The 23,331-nt window shown below is 48.4% G+C and overlaps 2 protein-coding genes and 1 pseudogene across 10 annotated transcripts in view; 1 reads left to right on the top strand and 2 right to left on the bottom strand.

Annotated features, from left to right (window-relative positions):
• Nucleotides 1–1,211: 1,211 nt before the first annotated feature.
• LOC110139494 (transcription initiation factor TFIID subunit 9-like) lies at nt 1,212–9,846 on the bottom strand (annotated as a pseudogene).
• DMAP1 (DNA methyltransferase 1 associated protein 1) lies at nt 9,551–18,707 on the top strand. 2 transcript variants are annotated; one of them, XM_020897468.2, is made up of 11 exons: nt 9,551–9,683; nt 9,814–9,963; nt 10,485–10,576; nt 10,826–11,021; nt 16,494–16,652; nt 16,767–16,934; nt 17,200–17,385; nt 17,484–17,555; nt 17,857–17,929; nt 18,072–18,367; nt 18,595–18,707. In XM_020897468.2, the coding sequence occupies exons 2-11, from the start codon at nt 9,859–9,861 to the stop codon at nt 18,652–18,654; spliced, it is 1,407 nt and encodes a 468-aa protein (XP_020753127.1). In that variant the 5' UTR covers nt 9,551–9,683; nt 9,814–9,858; the 3' UTR covers nt 18,655–18,707. The 2 variants fall into 2 exon arrangements, with proteins under 2 accessions (XP_020753127.1, XP_070324375.1); XM_070468274.1 differs by lacking the exon at nt 10,485–10,576 and having other exon boundaries at nt 9,551–9,963.
• Nucleotides 18,708–19,165: 458 nt separating this feature from the next.
• The window catches only part of ERI3 (ERI1 exoribonuclease family member 3), a 128,316-nt gene continuing 124,150 nt past the window's right edge, over nt 19,166–23,331 (bottom strand). For all 8 annotated transcript variants that reach the window (XM_020897473.2, XM_070468276.1, XM_070468279.1 and 5 more), the window contains one exon: nt 19,166–19,691. In XM_020897473.2, coding sequence (XP_020753132.1) covers nt 19,609–19,691 — 83 coding nt within the window. In that variant the 3' untranslated portion in view covers nt 19,166–19,608. The remainder of the gene's footprint in view (nt 19,692–23,331) is intronic.

The following is a 23,331-nucleotide window of genomic DNA, read 5'->3' as shown; positions in this document are numbered from 1 at the left end:
CATCATAGTTAGGAAATATCCTTTGTCTTTTGTTTTACTTAGAGTTTTTACCAGAAGCTGTCCTTGACTTTTCTTAGCTGTTGTATAATTGTACAGTTTTCAACTTGATTTTCATCCATGTGATTAATTAGGTTGAAGTTTCCTAATTTTGAACTATCTGTAAGGGGCCAAAGTAATTTTTATTTTTAGGTTTATTCTTAGGTGGTTAATAGTTTTTGCTGCTATTGTGAATAGAATCTTATTTTATAATACATTTTCTAATTGGTTATGGCTGGTATAAAGGAAAGCTATTGATTTTTTTTTTACATTGATCTTGTATGTGGTCACCTTCCTGAAAGTTCTTATTAATTCTAATAGTTTGTCAATTGATTTTCTTGGGTTTTTCTATGTAAGCCATAGTGTCATTTGCAAATAATCATAATTTGCCTCTTCTTTTCTAATATTTATACCTCTTATTGCTTTCCTTCTCTTTTTGAATTAGAGAAAGTAAATGATACCATTTGAATAGTAGTGGTGATAAAGGTCATTCTTGTCTTGTTTCTGACTTCAACTGGAATGTGTGTCTATTACTTCACCATTAAGTATGGCATTTGCTGTAAGTTTTTATCATTGTTTTATTAAAAACAAACAATGCATCAAATTAAAGCTGTTCTTTTCCTACAGGCTAGGAAATTTTTTCTTTTATATCACTAGTGGATGTTGAATTTAAGACACTCATTTAAAAATTTTTATTTATTAATATAATAAGTTAAATTGATATATAATCTGATGCTGAGCCATCTTAGCAATGCTGGGGTAAATCCTCTTTGGGCTTGATGCATTACTCTTTCAATACACTGCTGGATTTAACTTGTTAAGATTTAATTTAGGATTTTTGCTTCATTGTTCATACGTGGGATCATGTACATGTATTTTTTCTCTTGCCCTTACCTGGTTTTGGCTTCAGGATATGCCAGTCAGTAAAATGTGTTGTGTGGCTTTCCATCTTTTTTCTTTCTTTTCTTCTCCTTCTTTCTATCTTCCTTTCTTTCTTTAATGACAACTTGTTTTTTATACCTAAAGGCTGCTGAGAAATGACTACTAGTCCTACTAAAGAAAATCTAACATCATAATTGAAAACTATGGTAACTATATGTACTCATTAACTACTATTGAAGTTTTCTAAAACAACTTGAGAACATCATGTGTGTGTTTAATTTAGTACAATGGTTTCAAGACCAAGTATACATGTTACATGCATTAAGGCTAGATTTTAAACGATTGTCATCACCATCATCATTATCAATATCACCTTCACATTTTCTTTTAGCTTGTTTGATGACTCATTGGAAGTGTTTTATGATGGCGTCATGTTAGTGGTAATAATAGTGTTTTTGGACCCTATTAATGATGGATTAATCTGAATATGGTGAGCTGCTGCTGTTGCAAGAACTGATCTTTTACAGCTGGGGACTGTGAAGCAGGAATCTGTACTGTAAACCTTGGCTCTGTGAGGGACATTGGAGTCCCTGCCTTAGTTGAGGGTTTGCCTGGTGGCTCAGCTGGTAAAGAATTAACCTTAATTGAAACAGACATGGTTTGTGGGATTGGGTGACTGGGGTGGGAGCACTTGGTGTGCCGAAAACTGAGCCAACATTTACCTGTAGAACTGTTACTCTGCCTGCAGAGTATATGTCTTTATTTGGTAAAGATTAAAGTCTATAGGTTGGAACAGTCAAGCAGTATCTATCAAGTGGCAATCTAGGACCCGAATATGGCTTGACTGATTGCAAAAAGTTTGATTTCTTTCTTCAGTGTCTAATAAAAAAAAAATCCCTTGGGGAAGGAGAGGTAAAAGCTTGGTTATCACAGCACTGGATTGCCAATTGCACATCATAAGCATCAACAGTAACTCTCTTAGAAATTTTTGCATCATCTAAAATTGTGGTCACAAATTGAAAGGCAAACTCCAATATCTGATTTACAACTCTTACCTCATATTCTGTAATCTCCATGTCCTTCAGGATTTGTTCCATCATCTCTGCATCTTTCAGCATGCTCTTGGGAGAAGGCATCTTGCCAAACTCCGTATAATATCCAGCGATCAGACTTCTTGAGTTAAATCACTCACATGAATGTATTTCAGTGGTTTTGATGCAAGTCCTTTGCCTAGTGCCTGGTTTACCTTGCCTAACCTACCCTCCATCTCTGTCCTGTCGTGCACCCTGACCAGTGAGTAGGATGTTCAGCCCTTTCTTATTTTCTTACATAGATTCTATAATGTGAAAATTATGTATCCTTCAAACGTGTTTCTCTCTTTATTAGGCTCTGATATCATGCTACTTTCCTTGAGGAAATTTCATCTTATATGCTCTAAAGTTGACTTATTTATTTATAAATGAGAAATAATCTTTCCCCTGAAGTTCAACTAGAACTCACCTATTTAAAATTCTCAGCCTGTTACCTTTTAACTTTGTCATTCAATGACAATATTTTCAGTTTTTCTATGGTTATTGCCCCATGTGGCTTTCTAATTCTTTTTGGAACAATTTTGGCTACTTTTTTTTTTAAACTGGAAAACATGACTCAGAACTATGTGCCTTAACTGGTAAAGAAATTGGTATCATAACAGGCATGAATTTGGTATTTATTTTAGAGCAGTGAAAATATAGGTAATCTCAAAGGTAGCCCTTGGCCTGTTGCCAACTGATTATCACTTGCAATCAATTATCACCTGAATGAACGATGAAGGCAATGTGTTGGTGAACTAAGTGGCCTCTGCCACAGAACAGTATGGAGGGCAGAAGGGATTTGTGAACACAGTAAAGAGGAATTTCTGAACAGAGTAAAAAAAAAAAAGAAGAAGAAGAAAAGAATGTGAAACTCAATACTCTAAAATTTTGATTCAAGACAAGTCCCAAACCATTGACTTTCTATGTCTATCATAAAAATAATTTATCTCTTGCAGTCATGAGGCTGATAGTAACTGAAAATCAAATCCAAAGTGTGATATTGGGGATTACTGTAGTATAATACCAATTAAATTCACAGCCTTGCCAGTCTGTTATGTGAATGTCAGAGTGTTGACCAGAAAAGAAAGCAGTCAGAGAACTCAGAGCATCTAAAATCCTACCTGCCTTGAGTCTCCCCGGCCAGTGGAAGTGGCTCCTCTTCCCCTGCTGAGGCTAATGGGTGACTTCTGACAATCCTTGTCAGTAGGAGGAAATAGTGACACAGTTCTGTGAAAGCCTTCTGTTGACCCCTTCTGGTAAATCAAGGTAAATTCCATGAAAATACATGTGAGTGATGTTTCTGCAGAGCCAGTGTTCTAGGCGGTGTCACAATGTCCTTTCCTAACTACCAGTTGCTTCACCTTATACCCTCCTACCATATGAAAGCAACAGAATGCTATATTTTACTGATTCACATTTAAAAAAATAAAATGTTGTTGAGGCAAACTTCACATAACATAAAATTATTTTAAAATGAACAACTCAGTGGCATTTAGTTCATTCACAATATTTTTTCCAATATTCTAATACCTCTGAAATGGAATTTATATTACAATCAATGATATGCTATAGTTTAATTGATAATGTTTCATAAAATTCTTCATAGTGGAATATAAATAAAGGTGCATCTTTCAGTTGATGGTGTCTTAGAGTAGTTGAATTTGGGTACTTGATGGTTTTCTTGGATTTTTGAGGAAGCACACTTTATAGTTGGGTGTCTTGCCAGCCACTCACCTACTGAGTTGACCTGAAAGACCGTTGGCTTTGAGAGGAATCCAGAGCAAAGGAAACTGTCCAATTGGTCTAGCCTGCAATGTAAGTAGATGGGCCACTTGGTCTCCACGACTCACCAGATCCCAATCATGTTGCAATCACCTTGCTGATGGAGGCTATAGCAAGCCCAGGAGCAGCAATGCAGAAGTGAAGAAAGTCATGCTCTGTTTAATAAGTAACTGATCTCCTTTGAGAAACAGCTCTATCATACTACTAGGCCCTGATAGAGACTGCATGCTTGTCCCTGGGATAACCAGGTGACCTTCCTTCCATAACCTGGAAACCATTTGATCCATTCTCAAGTCTGTAGTGTCCAAAAGCATTCATCATCAGATGGAAAGGATACAAATGAGACCAGGCCTAAGGGTCTTCTCCTTTGCCACCCATCCCTCAATAAACACTTATGTCTTAACAGGCAGAGGTAGTTTGAATGGATAAAGAAAAGCAAAACCCAAATACCTGCTATATATAAGAGATGAGCTCTAAAAGAGGAAATAAAATGGAAGGAAAAAGTATATACCATGCAAAGAGTTAGCTTGTGAAGGCTAGAGAGACTATATGAGTTAAAGTATATTTCAAGACAACAACTAGGGATATAGATACTTCAGGACTTCCCTGGTGGTCTAGTGGTTAAGAATCCATCTTCCAATGCAGGAGATGCAGGTTTGATCCCTGGTCAGGGAATTAAGATCCCACATGCCAGGGGGCAACTAGAGAAATCTCACATGCTGCACTGAAAGATCACACATGCCACAACTGAGACCTGGCCAAAATAAATAAATAAAATAAATATTTTAAAGGATAGATATTTCATAATGGCAAAGTGATCAATTCACCAGGAAGATATAAGGATTATAAATTTGTGACAACAGAGATTATAACCTAATGACAGAGCTCCAAAATACGTGGAACAAAAATTGACAGAACTAAAAGATGAAATACACAGTTCCACAATCATAGTCGGAGATGAGAAGAAACCCTCAGCAATAGACTAACAGACATTAAAATATCAAGAAAGACATAGATTATGTGAACAGTATCATCAAATATCTTGCACTAATGGAAATTTATAAAACTGTATACCACAACTGCAGGATACATATTCTTTTCAAACATTGTACACACTAATGGACCATATGCTGAGCCATAAAACAAGTCTCAATACATTTGAAAGCTTTGATATCATATAGAACATGCTCTGACCACAATGGAATAAAATTAGATATCAATAATCATAAGCTACCCAGAAAACTCCCAAATTTTGGAAATTAAGCAACATAGTTCTAAACAACCCATGGATCAAAGAAGTAATCACAAGGGAAGTTAGAATGATAATGAAAACATAAAATGATTAGCAGGATGCAGGGTAAAATTTATAGCTCTAAGTATTTGTGATTGAAAATAAGAAAGGTCTATATATCCCTTACATTTTATCATGGAATTCTGACTGGCATCCCCAACGTTACGGTCCGATGGATCAAACAATTCTCAGTTCTCATTGGGTGGTTTCATGGCATCTCACAGACAAGAGTTTAGTTTCTACAACAGTCGTTGTAAGCCAAAAACTTCTCAAGGAGTGGCCAGTGGTTTGTGGGTGGGATCAGAGCCTTGCTTCAGAATCCTGGGTGCCCATGCTGTGATTCCCCAATTGGAATTGCCTGAAGGTACTAAGTAAGATTTCTGTTAGAAATACATCCAAAACATCGGATCTGTTGGATAATCAGGCCCAACTAGTAACAGACCTTGCACTGCAACCTAGGCCTATCTTTTGGAGCCAGGCTCCTCTCTAAACCTACAGGTTTCTGATAAATGAGTCAGAGCAGCATGCTCAAATATAGTACACAGGGTCTCCAAACCCAAGAGAGCCACCAAGCTTTCTAATTCTTTGAGGTGAGTGGTACAAGGTGTGGTCTCTTTTTTCTTACTTTAATTTTTGTTTATTTATTTAGTGTAGACAAGCAAAAGAATTATTTCACAAGGAAGTTTGTAAGAGACTCCAGATTTTGGAAGGACTGGCTCACCAAATAAAAAAATACATGTGTTTAAAAGAAAAAAGAAAAAGAAAGATGCCTTAGCTTGAGCTGCTATAACAGAAATAACTAGACAGAGTGACTTAAAAGAAATGTATTTCTTAGTGTTCTGGCAACTGAGGACACTGTTCTGCCAAAAATTTTAAAAGCCCAATAACATAAAATAGACCATAGGAGTCCGCTTAGGAAAGCTGATAATTGACGACATGCAACTGGCACGGGAAGGAAAAGGGAGATGCCTGTAAGAGCTAGAATTTTTAAAAAGCTGAAATGGTACAGAGAGAGATCTCCCACAAATCCTGGAATCTATGGGAGGTGAGTGTGAAAACAGAAATCTTTTCCTTTATGGAGACTGTTGGAAGCTTCCTCCATCTACTGCAAATTCTGGAGACTTCTGGGGGTGGGGACAGGGGCAGGGCTCCCGAGAGGGCTCCCAGGAGCCTCCGCCCTGGGAGGAGGGAGCCACCCTCCACTTTGCCTGCCCGACCCCCCTCTCCCCACCTCTCCGCCGTCCCCTCCCCCACACACACACTGTCCTGGGACTGCTCCGTGTTGGGGCCACATGTGCCCTCCAGCCATCCCAGAGAGGTTTTCATCTTCCTTTGGCTCCTAGAACTGGAGGGGGACCACACAGGCCTTGCAGAGACCCCTGTACTCCACAGCTCCTTGCCCTGGACTTCGTCAATCCCTCTCCCCACTGGCTTTTGCCCCAGGGGCACAAGATGCCTTGGAGAGGCAGTCGTCTTGAGCTCCAGGCATCACAGGCAGCTCCAGTTCCCATCTACTTGGTTCTTTATATTGAGGTACAATGTTCACGTGATGAAGTGCACAGTTCTTAATGTTACAGCTGAAGGCAGTAATCACATTTTCCTTCTGGACGGCTGGAACCTTTAAGGCACAGGGCCTGGCGTGTAATGGCCTAACTAAATGATTTCCCTGGCTCAGAAGGTAAAGAATCTGCCTGCAATGTGGGAGACCCGGGTTCAATCCCTGGGCCAGGAAGATCCCCTGGAAAAGGGAATGGATACCTAGTCCAGTATTCTTGCCTGAAGAATTCCATGGACAGAGGAGCCTGGCAGGCTATACAGTCCATGGGGTCCCAAAGAGTTGGACATTACTGAGTGACTAACACTTTCACTTTCACTTTACAGTTAAATATTAAACAATTATTTGTTGAATAAACTAATGAATAAAATCAAGTCAATGTACATTTCCACCAACAGTATATAGAAATATGGTGCCTATTTCATCCACACCCTTGTCAAAAATAGGTATCACAATTATGTTCAAGTTTTAGCTATTTGATAGGCATAAAATGATTTTTCATGATAGCTCTCAGTTTCTAAACTCTGAATTCCAGTAAGGTGGGATGCTTTTCTGTATGGTTATTGGCTGTTGCACTTGTGTGAATTTCCTAATCATGTTCTTTGCCCATTTCAAAACGTGGGAAATTTGTCCTATTAGTTGGAAAACGTCCTTCATAATTCACCCAAGCAAGACCAGGGCAGATGGAGTGTCTCCAGGTCTTGATCACAGCATGCACACAACACCTTCTCTTCCCCACAGTTTCTAAGAAGCCCCTGAAAATAGGGCACATGACCACTTGCTGGGAGAGCCCAGAGAATGAGAAAACTGAGGAGTGCATAGTCGTGGTGAGGAGAGAGGAGGAGGGGGAGGGGTGGAGGGGAGAGAGAGAAGGGAGAGAAGAAAAGAAGGAGAGAGCCATTCTGAGGGATTTCCTAATGACAGCAGCTAAGGCAGCACTCCAAGAAAAGGGAAGAAACCAGGCCATGTCCAAGACAGAAAGACAAATGATTACTCCTAGGGTAAAACCCGAACTCCTTACTGTGGCCCCTAGTGCGTACCTCTGATCTTAAGTCTTCCTAGTCTTCCCCTCCTTACCCGACAGCCACCACAGAAGCCTCTTTTCTTTATGTCCTTTCAACATACAGTGTTCCTTCCATTTTAGGCACTTTGCACTTGTTATTCCTCACGTCTGAAACACTCTTTCCCCAGGTATTTTGTGGCTGTTTCCATCATTTAAACATCAGCTCAGATTTCAGCTCCCCAAGAAATTTTCCTGACCACACTATGTTTAGTTCCCTATCCTATTACCCTATTTAATTTTTTTCATAGCTCTTGTCCCCATGAAACTTACACTATTTTATTGTTCATATACTAGATATGAGCCCCATTGGGAAATATTTGTATCTCATTCACCCACTGCATTTCCAAAACCTAGAATAACACCTAACACATACACACATTGGTGTACCACATCATTGTCCTCACAGAAATTATTCTACCAGGAGAGATATATCTTAAAACAAATAATCAAGCAACACTAACTACAAGCAGAAACAAGTGTTTGAGGCTGAGGTGCAGGACCCTTTCCCACTGCTTTGTCCTTTTCTGGCTCCAAGGACCGTTCCTTTACCCTGTGGGCATTTGCTGCTGCAAGACCCTGGCTTCCCCCGGAAACTGATTACAGCTCAGAGCATTCACCCAAGAATTAGGCCTCAGAAGCAGGGCAAGGTTTGTACCTCTAGGGCCAGTTCTCCAAACTTTTGGGATCTAGCTAGGTTTGTGGCTGCAGCAGCAGCCTCCCCCTCCCCCTACCTAAGTCAGAACAGGATACAACATTGATAGCTGACTTGTGTGGGCTGTCTGCTCCTCCTAGATTTTTGACAACCCCCTGGCTTGGGGTCTGGTCTCCTTAATACCTTGTAACAGCGGTCCCCAACCATTTTTGCACCAGGGACCGGTTTCATGGAAGACAATTTTTGCACTGATTGGGGTGGGGGTGGGGGTGATTTTGGGATGCTTCAAGCATATTACATGTATTATGCACTTTATTTCTATTATTATTACATCAGCTCCAACTCAGATTATCAGGCATTAGATCCTGGCGGTTGGGGACCCCTGCCTTACAAGCTCCACTCCATCTCCCATGCCCAGTGCCCAGAGTCCTCCATGTCTGCAGGCTATTTTGCAGAGGCTGAAGTTAGGAGCTGCTCCCCCTGTCCCTTCTGCCCTTCCTCAGGACCTTCTGCTCTTGAATTCTCTCTTTCTCTCTCCAGGAAGATCAGCAAGTTTCTTCCCTTGTGGAATACTTCTTCCAGTTGCTACCTGCTTGGGGCTATGCCCTTGGACCTCTTTGGAACCAACACTAATGCAGCTAGCTCCCAGACAAGTGAAGTTTCAGAAAGATAGGCTCCAGTAAATTCCCACGGACCCCGATCCACAGACAACCCAATCAGAGGAGGTGCAAGCGAGGGTCCACACCTCACATCATCTTGGGAGCCCCCCTGGCAAGCTCTGCCTTGTCTGGTTGATCTCTTCAACGCTCAGCACAACGTCTGGCACGTACTTAGCACTTAATGAACAGAGGCAATTAACACCACTAATTCATTTAATGGAGAAAGGCACCGTATTAATGTTTTACATGGATTATTGGCACTTCCTCTACGCAGGTACCATGACAGTTTTCACTTTGAAGAATCGAGTGCAGAGAAATTAAGAGACTTCCAAGGTCACAAAGCTGTGCACTCCCTTTTCATTGTGCGATGGCGCAACGCAGAGAGAAATGCTAACGCAGAGGGAAAATGCCAGAACCCCAGGCAGTCCAAGAAACCGGCGAGCTCCTGGGAGGCAAGGTGGATTACAGGCTCTGAGCGGCCAGTAGTTTTCATACTGGGTTGCCAGCCGGCTTGCTTTCCGCTTAGCACAGACCGGAAGCGTTCCTGTCGGCCACGTTTCTAGCTTGCACGACCGGAAGTTTCTGTCCGCGGCTTTCAGGAGATAGTGGAGCCGCTGGGCCACAGCCGGGAGCCCTAGGTGTGGAGGCTCTGAGACTTAGGAGACAGCTGGAGCCGTTGGGGAGACTCAGGTGATGGGACACTGGCGGGGTCCCGACCTGACCCTGGGCCACTGTCGTCCTCGCGGCCCGCCTCCTCACCCCGCCCCCACTTGGGGCTGAAGTGGCTCCGCCTCCTGATCTGAGCCTGGTCCCTCTTCAGGCACTGACCCTTGACCTCGGGACGCTCCCCCATCCTTTGGGCGCGATGGCTACAGGCGCGGATGTCCGGGACATTCTAGAACTCGGGGGTCCAGAGGGAGATGCAGCCTCTGGGACCATCAGTAAGAAGGACATTATCAATCCGGACAAGGTAGCAGTGGTGCCTGGGAGTTGGGTAGCGGGAGTGAAGTGGTGAGGGGGAGTGACAACAGAAGATGGGTGCCACACTGGAGTGAGACGGGCGGTAAAAGATGTGACACAACGGGATAGAGAGCATGTGTCACCTTGGTGAGGTGGGATGGAGGAGGGGGACACCCGTGGAAAGTGGTGGGAACCAAGAAGGTGTGACACGTGTAGGAGAGGACCTGGAGAGTGTGACGCTTGTGTGGGATATTGGGGGGAGGGGCATCAAGTCAGGGTGACCGTGCTGAGATACTAGAAAAGTATCTTCTCCTCTGACAGGTTAGAGGTGTGGTGGGGAATGACCCGCTCAGACCCAGGTGCCCCTCGAGTGAGTTTCTGTACCTTCAGAGTGTGTCATGATGTGTCATAGTGTGAATGTGTGTCGCTGTACCTGTAGGTGCTGGTTTGTTCAGGGATTGAGCTGGGCTAAAGAATTTTCAGGAAAGGGAGTCTAGGCTGTGGTTCCTCTCCTGTGGTTTCCCTCCCCAGAAAAAGTCCAAGAAGTCCTCAGAGACACTGACCTTCAAGAGGCCCGAGGGCATGCACCGGGAGGTCTATGCACTGCTCTACTCTGACAAGAAGCAAGTATTAGAACCCCAGGGCCCCAGGCTTAGGCCCCTGACCAACCTGCCTGTCCCTAACTCCTGATTTTCCTGGCCAGTTTCCTCCCCACCCAGGGCTCTTGCTTGCCTGCTAGGATGCAGGAGCTTGGGTGTCTCACTCCAGGACGTGACTTCCTTGCTCTGGGGTAGATCAGCAGTCTGGGTTCAAAGGCTCTCTTCACACCTTTTGACTCTATAATCTCTCACTTCCTTAAACCCTGCTCCCAGGGATGCACCCCCGCTGCTACCCAGTGACACTGGTCAAGGCTACCGCACAGTGAAGGCCAAGTTGGGCTCCAAGAAGGTGCGGCCCTGGAAGTGGATGCCGTTCACCAACCCAGCCCGCAAGGATGGAGCCATGTTCTTCCACTGGCGAAGGGCAGCAGAGGAGGGCAAGGACTACCCCTTCGCCAGGTTCAATAAGGTGAGCCACCACCGTGGGGACATAGGCCAAGGGTGTGCCCACCTACTCTGAGCCACATGCCTGAGCTCTCCAGTCTCCTGGTTGTCTCCAGAGGCACTCTCAGACCAGGTCTTGACCATGTTTGCTCACTCAGTCCTTGGTACACATGCCTGCAGGGTCTTCTCTGCCCAGGGGACCCTGTCCTCTCCTAGCCCTGCTCTGATTTTTGATGTGCTGCCTTGGCCTTTCAGTTGTTGCTGTTCTTCAGAGCTGTGTCCTAGGTGCTCTACTCTGTTCACTCTCCACTTTCTCCCTCGTGTGTCTCATTTACAGCATGACCTCAGTTACCCTCTGTATGTTACTAACCCCAGCTTCATATCTCCAGTCCAGAGTAGCAGTTCCCATGTATCCAGTCATTTGCTTACCTCTCTCCCTAAAGGCCCCACAGGCACTTCAGATCAAGTGGATTCCTGTGAGCAGAACTTACTATCTTCCCTCTGTTCCCCACCCCTAAACCTGTTCCCTGCATCAGTGAATGACACCACCATCCACCCAGTTAGCCAAACCAGAAATTTGGGACTCATCCTTAACTAATCCTCCTCCTTTAGCACTCATATTATTTCAATCAACAACAGGACAAAGAAAGTAGGGAAGGCATACAACAAATGTGGAAACAAATAAGTTGGATTCTTTCAGATAGGAGCAATCAATAAATTGAAACCAGGATATGAAATGAGATAAAGAGTGAACTTGTAGATGTAGGGGAGGCCTAATTTAGGTAGGGTGGTCAGGGAGGGGCTCTCTGAGAAGCTTGGATTTGAGCTAGACCTCAGTGATACATCTCATCATGAGGCCTGCTTATGGTTTCTGTAATAAATGACATCTGCCTATGTCCTTCATTCTCTGTACCAGCACCCTAGTCCACGCTGATTTATCTCTGGTTTAGATGACTGAGGCTCAGATGGAGCAGGGCCCTACCCAGACTCACCCAACCAGTGAGAAACAGAGCTGGGCTAGGCTGAGATTCTCTAGGCCATTGTTTAAGCCACTGCACAATATGGACCCCAGTCCCTGCAGCTTGGAGCAGCCTAGTCTTGAGTCTGATAGCCCAAGGGGCTTATAGCTGGACTCCCAAGCCCTGACTTCTTTCCCCCCAGCCAGTACATCCACTTGCACCTGGACACGTTCCCCTGAATGGATCACAGGCTTCTCAGACTCAGCATGTCCAGGTGTGACCCATCATTCTCTCTCACACCCCCAAATTGTTTTTCCTCCACCTCACCACCATCTTAGGCCCCTCAGGTCCAGTGGAGGGAGAGGCTGGAGATGTAAGAGTGAAAAGGGATATCCAAGAGGTAAGAGGTTTGAGGTGGGGGGAGGAAAGGTTGAATGAGACAATTCAAGGTGAAGACAAAAGAATGTTCATTTTGTATTTTGTAAATACTACTCCATGCCAGGACTTCCCTTGTGGCTCAGTGGTAAAGAATCCACCTGCCAGTGCAGGAGATGCAGGTTCGATCCCTGGCCTGGGAAAATACCCTGGAGAAGGAAATGGCAACCCATTCCAGTATTCTTGCCTGAGAAATTCCATGCACAGAGGAGCCTGGTGGGCTACAGTCCATGGGGTTGCAAGAGTTGGATATGACTTAGCAACTAAACTATGTGTGTGTGTATGTGTGTGTGTGTGTGTGTGTGTGTGTGTGTATAGATATATATAGAAAATTATTCTTTTCCGTTTTAGGTTATTACAAGTTAATTGAATATAGTTCCCTGTGTTATGCAGTAGGACCTTTTTTATCTGTTTTATACATGGGAATTTGTATCTGCTAATCCCAAATTCCTAATTTATTCTGCACCCATCCCCATTTGGGAACCATAAATGTGTTTCCTGTGTATGTGAGTCTATTTCTGTTTTGTAAATAAGTTCATGTGTATCATATTTGGATTCCACATATAAGTGATATCATATGATATTTGTCTTTCTCTGTCTGACTTCTCTAGTTGCATCTGTGTTGCTGCAAATGGCATTATTTCATTTTTTTATATGGCTGAGTATTCCATTGTGTATATATACCAATTTTCTTTATCTGTTCACTGTCAATTGGCATTTAGGTTGCTTCCATGTCTTGGCTATTGTGAATAGTGCTGCTGTGAACATAGGGGTGCATGTATCTTTGAAATTAAGAGTTTTCTCCAGATATCTGCCCAGGCGTGGAATTCTGGGTCCTGAAGTATTGAATTGACTCTTAAAGGATATCACCAGGTAATAGTAGGAAAGGAGTACAGTGACTTGTTCAGGTGGAGGCATCATCATGAGCAAAGACATAAATAAAAACCAGTCATATATATGGGATGCTGTGGGCATTTCCCTGTTGATAAAGCCTGAAGTCCAGGACAGAACATGGTGGGAGAAGAGGCCTGAGAGGCTAGCAGGGCTGGGTCAGGCAGGGCTTGGCAGCCAGGCTCAGGAATGGGCTTTGCGCTGATGTCTTTGGGGAGCCACTAGTAGGTTTTAAGTAGAATGGTGTCAAGATCAGATTTGAGTTTTAGAAAGATTGTGGTGATTATGGGTGGAGAATGAAGCTGAAGTAAAGTAAACTAACCATCTTCTTGCCAATGCTGCTCATTCCTGGGGTCACTCTTTCAGTCTGTGGCTCTCCAGCTAATTTCTTGCTCAGGCCAGCAACACAGGAGTTAACCTGTGACAGCATCTTCCCTCACCCCTGATGGCCAGTTGTCACAACCTGTGATGTTTAAAGCCTCTCAAGTCTTTGCCCTTTTCTTTACCTTCTGCCACTGCTGCTTTATTTCAGGCCTCTTCACTTCCCACCTGGGTTATTTCTTAAACCTGCCAGTTGGTCTCCCAAGCTCATATTTCACCCCCTCTGTCTTCACTGTTGCCAGGGTGGTCTTTGTAGAAGAGAATCATGACCATCTCACTCCTCTCTTTAAAACTAACCTTTCTGGCTCCCATCACCCACAGGATGAATTCCAGACTCCTTAGTGGGCGCATAGGCCTGCAGCAGCTCACCTCTGCTGACTCTCCAGGCTCTCTCAGGCCTTTCCCTGTCTTTCCGTTTTCTTGTTCCCTTAATGTGTCCTGATGCTTCAGGGCATTTCTCTCTCATCACTGTTTACATGGTCCCCCTGCTTAGGATTCTCTCTGCTGCATTCCCTCACCAGTTCACTGCTATTATACTTAACCTTAGGGCTGAACCAGGCCTCATTTATCTCTTCCCTGTCAACCCTTGTCCCAGACTGAATCAGGTGTCACTCATTACATCGTAGTCATACCTTTGTCATCAATTTTGCCTCACTGTACTAAATTAAATTAGTTTTGCAGCTGGACTGTGCGCTCTGAGAAGGTAAGGCCCATCTTACTCAGCATTGTGTCCCTAGCATAGGTCTAGCAGGCCCATGATATTAATAAATATCTGCTGATCTCTCTTTCTTGACTGTGAACTTCTTTTTATTTTTATGGCTGTGCCATGTGGCTTGCGGGATCTTAGTTCCCCAACCAGGATTCAAACCTGGGCCCCAGCAGTGTAAGTGCCAACTCCTAACCTTTGGACCACCAGGGAGTTCCCTGATCATGAGCTTCTTGAGAACAGGACCAGCTACACTATTCCTGAGTATATTTTTTTAATTAAATGGAATTAAAATGCATAGGAGGGATACTTAACCAACTGCAGAGAGATCAGAAGGATGAGAAGTTATCTAGGTACAAGGAATGTGGAAGTGAGAAAGCATTTCAGGCAAGAATAACAAAGGCTGACGGGGAGAGCCTGGTATATTCCAGTAACTGCTAGTCGCTAGGCTGGAACTTAGGGTCCATGAAGGACAGTGGCTGCAGAGGGAGGCCAGGTCACTCACCATGTGGTCACTGATTGATTCAGTAAGTATTCGTTGATACCTACAGTGTGCAGGTCCTGTGCTGAACCCAGAAGGTAGGAAGTGGTCCAGACAACCCTTGCTCTTGGCAAGTTTGAAAATTATCTAGAAGGCACTTTAAAAGTATCAGGGAGCCTTTGAGGGGTTTCATAAAGGATGGTTGGGTAACATCAGTTACATATGCTAGAACAGTGCATTTCAAATTATCTGTGATAAAGGACATTTTTAAAAATTTCCCAGTTCATCAGAGACTACTAAAGATGGTAAAATTATAAGACAAGACAAAATATCAGTCCATCTCTTCTAAGTTATTTAGCAGCATATGATGCTGTAAAATTGTTGTAAAGCTTTCTAAATGCTTACTGTCATTTCTGTACTTACTGTAGACCAGGTTTGCAGCAGCACTGGTCCAGAGGCTGCCCTTTAGCAGTGTCAGAGAGGTCTCATCTTAGCTGCAGATGGAGAATTGCCCGGAAGAGGGTTAAATGGAGGCAGAGAGACCAGGAGGGAGGCTGTATCTCTATCCAGGCAAGGGGGTAGTGATGGTCTGGACACGGGCATGGCAGTGGAGAACTGGGAGGTAAAAGCCACAGATTGGGAAAGAGGAGGGGTTCAAGGGTAAAGGTAGGAATTAAAGATGCCTCCTAGGGTCTGGCTTGGGTGATGCCAACATTGAGATCTGGACTGGAGGAGATAGAAGTTTAAGGGAGCACAGTGAGCTAGTACTGAACATACTGAAATTTTTTTATTGAGGTATAACTGCTATATATATATATTAGCTTCAGTTTAGAACATAATGATCCCCTATTTGTATATATTGTGAAATGGTCACCCCAGTAAATCTAGTTAACATGCATCACCTGAACATACTCAGTTTGAGATGTATGTAGGACCTCCAGTAGAAAATGTCCAAGAGGCCGCTGGACATAAGGGTTTTGAGAGCCATTGTGGTCTTTGATGAAGAAACTTCCCTGGTGCAGCCTACACTGTCTCCTTCCTGGGGTCTCTGACTGACAGACCCAGCCCATAGTGGTGCTGTTTCCCCTGAGGGAGGTCTGAGGGACAGGGCATGGGGGTTGGGATGGGGGTTTATGTTGGGAGTAGGATTCAGGTGCCTTTTCTATAGGGATTTAACCTTGGCCAGCTTGGGGAGCTGCAAGTCCCCTTGTCACCACTGGGGGGCAGGAGTGCTTCAGACAAGTGTTCCCTGCTAGGGGCTCCTGGGCCTTTCTCTGGAACTTAGCCATCTGCCCTACTCCAAAGTTGACCCCTGAACTCTACAGACACACTTACCCGTGGACCCCTCACCTTAACCATGGGGTCAGGAGCATGTGTTTTGTGCAGTTGGTCCTGGAGTGGATCCAGGGTGGCGACAGTCCTGGAGCCTGCCAGGGCCTTTGGTCAAGCTGTCAGTTTCTTTCCTTGCTCTGGAAACATCATCTCCAGGGGTCCTGTGCAGGGTCCCAGGCAGAGGACTTGCTTTTGTCCAGCGCAGGGATTGGCAGTAAACAGGAGGGACTGTGGTCATGGGGCTGCAGCCTGTAGGACGTGCCGTGACGTGGGCGTGTCCCCTATCCCCTTCCCCACCCCCAACGCCTGTAGACAGTGCAGGTGCCCGTGTACTCAGAGCAGGAGTACCAGCTCTACCTTCATGACGACGCTTGGACAAAGGCAGAAACCGACCACCTCTTTGACCTCAGCCGCCGCTTTGACCTACGTTTCGTCGTTATCCATGACCGGTATGACCACCAGCAGTTCAAGGTGAGCTGGTGCCGTGTATTTGCATGTGTGCCAACCCTCAGGCCCGGCAGGCCACTAGCTTCATGCCTGCCTTTTCACACACATTTGTCTCTCTCTCTCTGTGTCTGTCCTCAGAAGCGTTCTGTGGAGGACTTGAAGGAGCGGTACTACCACATCTGTGCCAAGCTTGCCAACGTGCGGGCCGTGCCAGGCACAGACCTCAAGATACCAGTATTTGATGCTGGGCACGAGCGACGGCGGAAGGAACAGCTGGAGCGTCTCTATAACCGGACCCCAGAGCAGGTCAGCCCCGAGTCCCACAGACTCTTCTCCAGGCCCTGAGACCCCCTGACCACTGCCTCCATCCTCCACGCCCTCAGCTCCCCTACTGCCCCCACCCCGACCCCATCCAGTCCCACCCCTCACCAGCCACCCTCCCTGCTCTCCACAGCCCTTCCCTCCCTCACGACCCCCTGCTACTCAGAGTCCCTCACAGACAGCCCAGCTCCCCCCTGTCTCCCCTCGTTGCCCTGTGAGTGTCACGCTCCTCAGCATCTCTCTTGCCCAGGTGGCGGAGGAGGAGTACCTACTGCAGGAGCTGCGCAAGATTGAGGCCCGGAAGAAGGAGCGGGAGAAGCGCAGCCAGGACCTGCAGAAGCTGATCACGGCGGCAGACACCACTGCCGAGCAGCGGCGCACGGAACGCAAGGCCCCCAAGAAGAAGCTCCCCCAGAAAAAGGAGGCCGAGAAGCCGGTGTGGAGGCTGAGCCAGCCCAGCTTAGGGTGGGGGCTGGGACTGACATTGGGCCCTCTCCCCGTGACACCCTGGTCTCCACAACTGCTCTTCCTCAGGCTGTTCCTGAGACGGCAGGCATCAAGTTCCCAGACTTCAAGTCTGCAGGCGTCACGTTGCGGAGCCAGCGGGTACGTGAGTCACCTTCTTCACTGTGTCTGGGCCCTCGGCTCTACGGCCTGAACACTGTAGGCCGGGGGCCTGGAGCAGGTGGAGGTGGACACACCAGGATCTCAAGGGGACGCCAAGCTGAGCTCACAGCTTTCAGCCTGTTCTGCTCACTGCTTGTTTCCTTCTGTGACCCAGAGCTGCCTCTAGGGGTTAACTTCTCTTCCGGCCCTCCCCACCCCCTCAGTTCCTTTTGTCTCTTTCATCCTAAACCGCTTGTCGGGAGAGGGTCCCGCTTGAGCTGAGCTGCCTGGGTCATTGCAGATGAAGCTGCCCAGCTCTGTGGGACAAAAGAAGATCAAGGCCCTGGAACAGATGCTGCTGGAGCTGGGTGTGGGTGAGTGTGGAGGCTGGGCCCCTCAGGAGGGACCTTCCACCAACTCCCACCCCCGCAAGGCGAGGTTGTGGATGAAGGCCGGGCAGTAGGGGGCAGTTCTTGCTGCTGGCCTCCCACCACTGTGCCTCCTACCCGCCCGCAGAGCTGAGCCCAACGCCCACGGAGGAGCTGGTGCACATGTTCAATGAGCTGCGGAGCGACCTCGTGCTGCTTTACGAGCTCAAGCAGGCCTGCGCCAACTGCGAGTATGAACTGCAGATGCTGCGGCACCGGCACGAGGCACTGGCGCGGGCTGGGGTGCTGGGCGGCCCAACCACCCCGGCCTCGGGCTCAGCCCCGGCCCCGGCCGAGCCAGCGGTGTCTGAACCTGGTCTCGGCTCTGACCTCAGCAAGGACACCATCATCGATGTGGTGGGCGCACCCCTCACGCCCAATTCGGTAAGAGGCTGGACTGACCAGGAGAGCTGCAGCTGGCCCTGCTAGTGAGCACACGCACGTGCATGCATGGGCCCCGCCCCCTCTAGTGCCCGAAACAGGGATCATCGCTCTGAGGGGTTCTGAGAATGAGTGGGTGGCCAGTGGGCGTCACCTTCCTGACTCAGAGCATGAAGCATATGCACCAAGCCCGAGTCCAGCCACTGACTCAGCACCTTGTGTCTCCTCAGAGGAAGCGGCGGGAATCTGCCTCCAGCTCCTCTTCTGTGAAGAAAGCCAAGAAGCCATGAGAGGCCCCACTGGGTGTGGGACGCTGCTGTGTAAATAGAGCTGCTGAGCTGGACTGGGCTGCCTCCTTTTCCTTCTCATCACTTGTGACGCCCTCGGCTGGGAGGGTGGCCAGGAGGGGTGGCCCTGGGGCTTGCCTGCGCTGAGGCCCTTGGCAGCCCTTTAACCACTGACCAGCTCCCCCAACTCCTGTATCTGGGAACACCCATCGTTCTACACTCAGGTTGGAATCGCTTCTCGGCCTGTTGGCCAAGAGCAAGTGTACACTCAGGTTGGTTTGCACACAGCAACGACTGTACATCCCAGCTGCTTCTGACACAGCCTCGTGCTCAGTCCGTCCCCGCCGCGCTGTGTGCATGCAGAGAGGGTCTCAGGTACTCCACTGATGCCAGCTCTACTTACTGGTGGCCTTGAGCACAGGGCGGCCTGGTGCATGTGCTGTCCCCCACACATCCAGACGCCATCAGGCCTGGCACCACCTGGTCCACGTCCACACACACACACACCCAGGGCCTCATTTCCCCGACTTTATTCAGTGGCACGTTCACAGCGGGGACGGGGGCAGACACAAGGTGGGGCCTGATCTGTCCTGGAGCCCTGGGGGCACCACACACCATGCACTACAGATGGGAGGGGGCACAGGGGGGCTCGGCGGCCCCAGTAGAAGCCTGTGTACTGGGAGGAGGCGGTGAGGAGGAGGTCCCCCAGCCCAGGCCCACAGTGGGAGGGGCTGATACTGGGCTGAGGTGGAGAGGTGGGGGCAGGGGCACAAAGTGTCTGTTCCAGAGGGGCCGAGGAGCCAGGCCTTACCCAGGGCAGAAGCCCACAGGGCGGGCTGGGGGACACTCTGGACGCAGAGCTGTGCCACTCCCCCTTTGCCCCTCTGGTGAGGGAGAGGAAGGTTCTGGGCTGGGCCAAGCAGCTACCCTGTCCTGCCCCATCCCATCCTCGGCCAGTCAGAACGGCTTTGACGTCTGCTTGAAGATGAAGCCTCGATAGGCGAGTGTCTTCATGATGTTGGCAATGTTCTTGCAGTCATCTAAAAGGAGGGAGAGGAGACAGTTAGGTGGGCCCCAGATCCTTCCCCTGTGGGCCCACAGGTGCTCCTAAACGGGTGTCGTGGGAAGCAGGATCGGATTCAGAAGCCAAAGGCTCTAAACCAGGGGGGTCCTATCCCCAGGTGGCAGCATCTCCAGCTTCAGGTTGGGTCGGCAGGAAGCCTGGTCTCGGGGCCTCTCAGTCCCATAATTCATGCTGGAAATTGGCCGGCGTGTCCCGCCCGGCCCCAGCGGTGATGTATGGGCGCCGTCGCAGTAAGAAAAAGGCAGAGTAAATGTGTAATTTCTCCCTTGACGGCCCCCGGCCGCTGGGCGATCCTTCTTGTTGCCGCCGCGTGGGGACGGCCCGTCCGCCACACTCCGTCTTCCCGCCACCCGCCTTGATGTCTCCATTTCATTACTGTGCGGCCATTCATCACGCCCACGGCCAGGGTGACTTTGCCGGCACTTGCGTGTGTGTGGGAGACGCAGCCCAGGACATAATCACTGGTGACAAGGCACGAGCCTTGGCACTTCCAGTCGGGGCCCCAGGCTCACATGCTCCAGCAGCAGCTGCCTGGGCGCGGGGTTCTGTGTGGCCCTGGCTGGCAGAGAAGGGCCAGGTCTGTGGTCCTCTCAGGCACTGGCGGGCAGCCGTCTACCAGACACACCCGTTGAGCTCAACCCAAGCTCTCTTCTCCAGGCAGGCTTCAGACCCTGACTCTGGCAGTACTTCAGATTAAAGACATGTGTGCCTGTCAGACCCTGGCGGCAGCGTCCTCGGTATTGATTCCCATGAGAAACTCCATGGTGAAAACCATCCCAAACCCCAGACACGGCTAGCTACAGGCGCAGGTGCTCCTGGAGCCTCAGTGTCATGGTCAGGGACCAGGACTTCCTTCACCACCCCCTCCCACATCCCATAGGTGCTCACACAACCGGGACCTCAGCTGCCACAGCCCTTACAAGATGGGTGCTAGGACTGCAGAAGTGTTGGACGTCGATGTCACCATCAGGTGTGGGGGTGCTGGTAAGGTCAAGGTGGGTTCAGGAGGCCCTGCATCTGTCAAGGACCAACTTCTTCCAGTGAGCTCCCAGCCTCTCCTTGCCAGGATCTTAGACTGGGAAAGGGGACCCGACCAGAGCGAGGATGACTGGGAGTGGGGCAAGTCTACTCAGGCCAAGCCTTATGCCATCAGCTGGACCCCAGCTCTGCAGACCCTGCACAGGGCAGACAAGTCACACAGGGTCCTATTTCTCAGAGCTCAAAATGAATGTAGCCAGCTGGGGTGGATGTGGGCACAAACAGGTGACCCCAGGCATTTGGGAAGCCATGAAGGCTGGTCTGAGGCAGAACAGTGCGAAGACTGATGGGTGGGTATTGGCGGCCATGGCAACTCCAGACGTGACCCATCCCTGTGGTTTATGGGCCGGACACGCACCCCGCTCAGCTGCCGCCCCGTCATTTGTCTCCCTTAGTGTGTACGCCGAGTCTGTGGGGGTAGGGGGTGGAGGGAGGGGGCTGTGACAGGAGGAGCCAGGCAGTCGGGGGAAGGGGAATGGGACAGGAACGGCTGTGCAGGCAGGGCGGGTGTGGGAGTGGGACAGAAAGGCCTTACAATAGGGCCCAGGAGTTGTGGTTGACAGGGTGATTTTCTTCCCAGGTAAATCTGGCCTTGTCAGGGCACCTCCAGTCCTTCCTGTCTCTGACACTCTGGGGACCATGGCCACTGTGCATATTAAGAATAAGTCCCCTCGTTATCTGCAATTACCCAGCGGCCACACACCTCATTTCTTCCAGCAGAAAAGAAAATTAGTTTTCTATTGACTTCATCTGGCTCCTCCCTCGTTGCTGGACAAATCGCTCAATCTGCCTCCCCTAGCCCAAGTGAATGTGCCCAGCCCCTCCCCCCAGGCCACCGGCCATCCAGTGGGTGAGCATTGACCTCCCACCTGTGCCTGGTCTGGGGCTGGGTGAAGGTCCACGCACCCCAGTCTCAGCCCTGACCTCTCCTCACTCTATACCCCGGAGGGTTCATCCACATCCCAAGCTCCAGCTACTCCTGAAAACTGTCTCCTGAGCTCCAGACCACAGATCCAGACACCTTGGGAACATCTAGATCCACAGACAAACTAAATGGCCAGCCGAGAGCTAGTTTCCTCACCCCAGCTCCTTCGCTCTCCCGTGTTCTCCATCACAGTGAATGGCACCCCGAATTGTCCCAGAAGAAATCCAATTCAAGCCTGGCATCCTGCCTTCTCCCCGAGTCTAATCCAACATGAACTGCAGGCTTTGTCGTCGTCCTCTGTCTCATCTTCTTCCCTTCACTCTGGCACCACCTCCCAGTCCAGAGCCCAGCATCTCCTGCTCTTCGACAGCAGCGGCTTCTCTTTCTCGCCTTTAACCCATTCTCTCACAGCCAGAGTGATCTTTCTCACACAAATCTGATCACGTCCTTTTCTCCTTAAATCTCTTCAGTGGCTTCCCTGCCCTCAAGTCCACACACTCATTAGACTTCAAGGTTAAAGCCCTGCAAAACCGGATCCCTGCTCTCTCTGGTCTCACCCCTGCCACGCTCTACCCTCAACCCCCAGATTCCAGCCTCAAGGGGCCACTTACTGTTTTCTGAAAATGACAAAGTAGGTTTTGGAGTCAGACCTGTTTCTAGTTGCCCTGCGGCAACTGCCAAGTTTCCCCAAACTTTAGGTTCACCAGGGTGATAAGAGGTGCTACCTGAGTGCTATGGGAGGGATCAGCGAGTGAAACCGCCATATGTCTGCACATGCTTTATGTCTGGAATATCTCCTCTCTTGATGGGAAGGCAAGGATGCTAGTTTTCAGGATGGTCCAGTGGTGAGAAGGTGTTTACTGTACAATCTGTGGCATAGGTGACATAGGGGCCTTGGTGAAACCACTCATCACTCATGCCACAAACTCTTGACTACTGACTTCGTCCACCAGGTATTCCAGAGTCTAACTTGTTGCAACTGGTCTATCATAATGAAGAGACCCAGACTGGGCTCATCCAGCAGGTCAGTACTATTGCAGTTTTGGGCTTCCAGCCCTGGAAGGTGTCCGAAGAGTCAGCACTCCACTGATCAGCACAGACACAAATCTGGGCTTTTAATAGTAAATTCAGATAGAGCTCTGGGTAAGCCTGATAACAACATGGCCTCCCAGAAAGTCATCAGCTCAAAGCCCTGGGTCAGCAGTCCCACCTTGTGGCCCATCACTGAGCGACTGGGAACAGCCTGAGGCTGTTCTGGGGGGTCAAGAGCAGGGAGACTTGTGCCCACACCGGAGGCTTCTAAGAGTAGGTCTTCCTCACTTCCAAATTCTAGAAGACTAACCTGTTTTTATGTCCCTGCAGGATCAACTTGTGACAAGACTGCCCTCATCTTTGGGGGGGGGCATTAACATTTTTAATGTTCGAAATAATTCTTAATGTTTTTATATTGCCAAGGCTGTAATGGGGAGGGGGTGCTAGTTGCATACATCCCTCAAAGGTGAGTAGGGTCAGCACTTAACAGGGTGAGCTTGCTGGCTGGGCCCAAGGGTAGTCAAATACATGCCTGGCAAGGGAGCTGCTAGCGGAGGGTGGCTCAGATCGCTCAGGACAGCCTGTGAAAATTCACACAGAG

The sequence above is a fragment of the Odocoileus virginianus genome, chromosome 5 (assembly GCF_023699985.2).
Source record: "Odocoileus virginianus isolate 20LAN1187 ecotype Illinois chromosome 5, Ovbor_1.2, whole genome shotgun sequence".
Taxonomy (NCBI): domain Eukaryota; kingdom Metazoa; phylum Chordata; class Mammalia; order Artiodactyla; family Cervidae; genus Odocoileus; species Odocoileus virginianus.
This window is presented reverse-complemented; position numbering and strand designations above follow the sequence as displayed.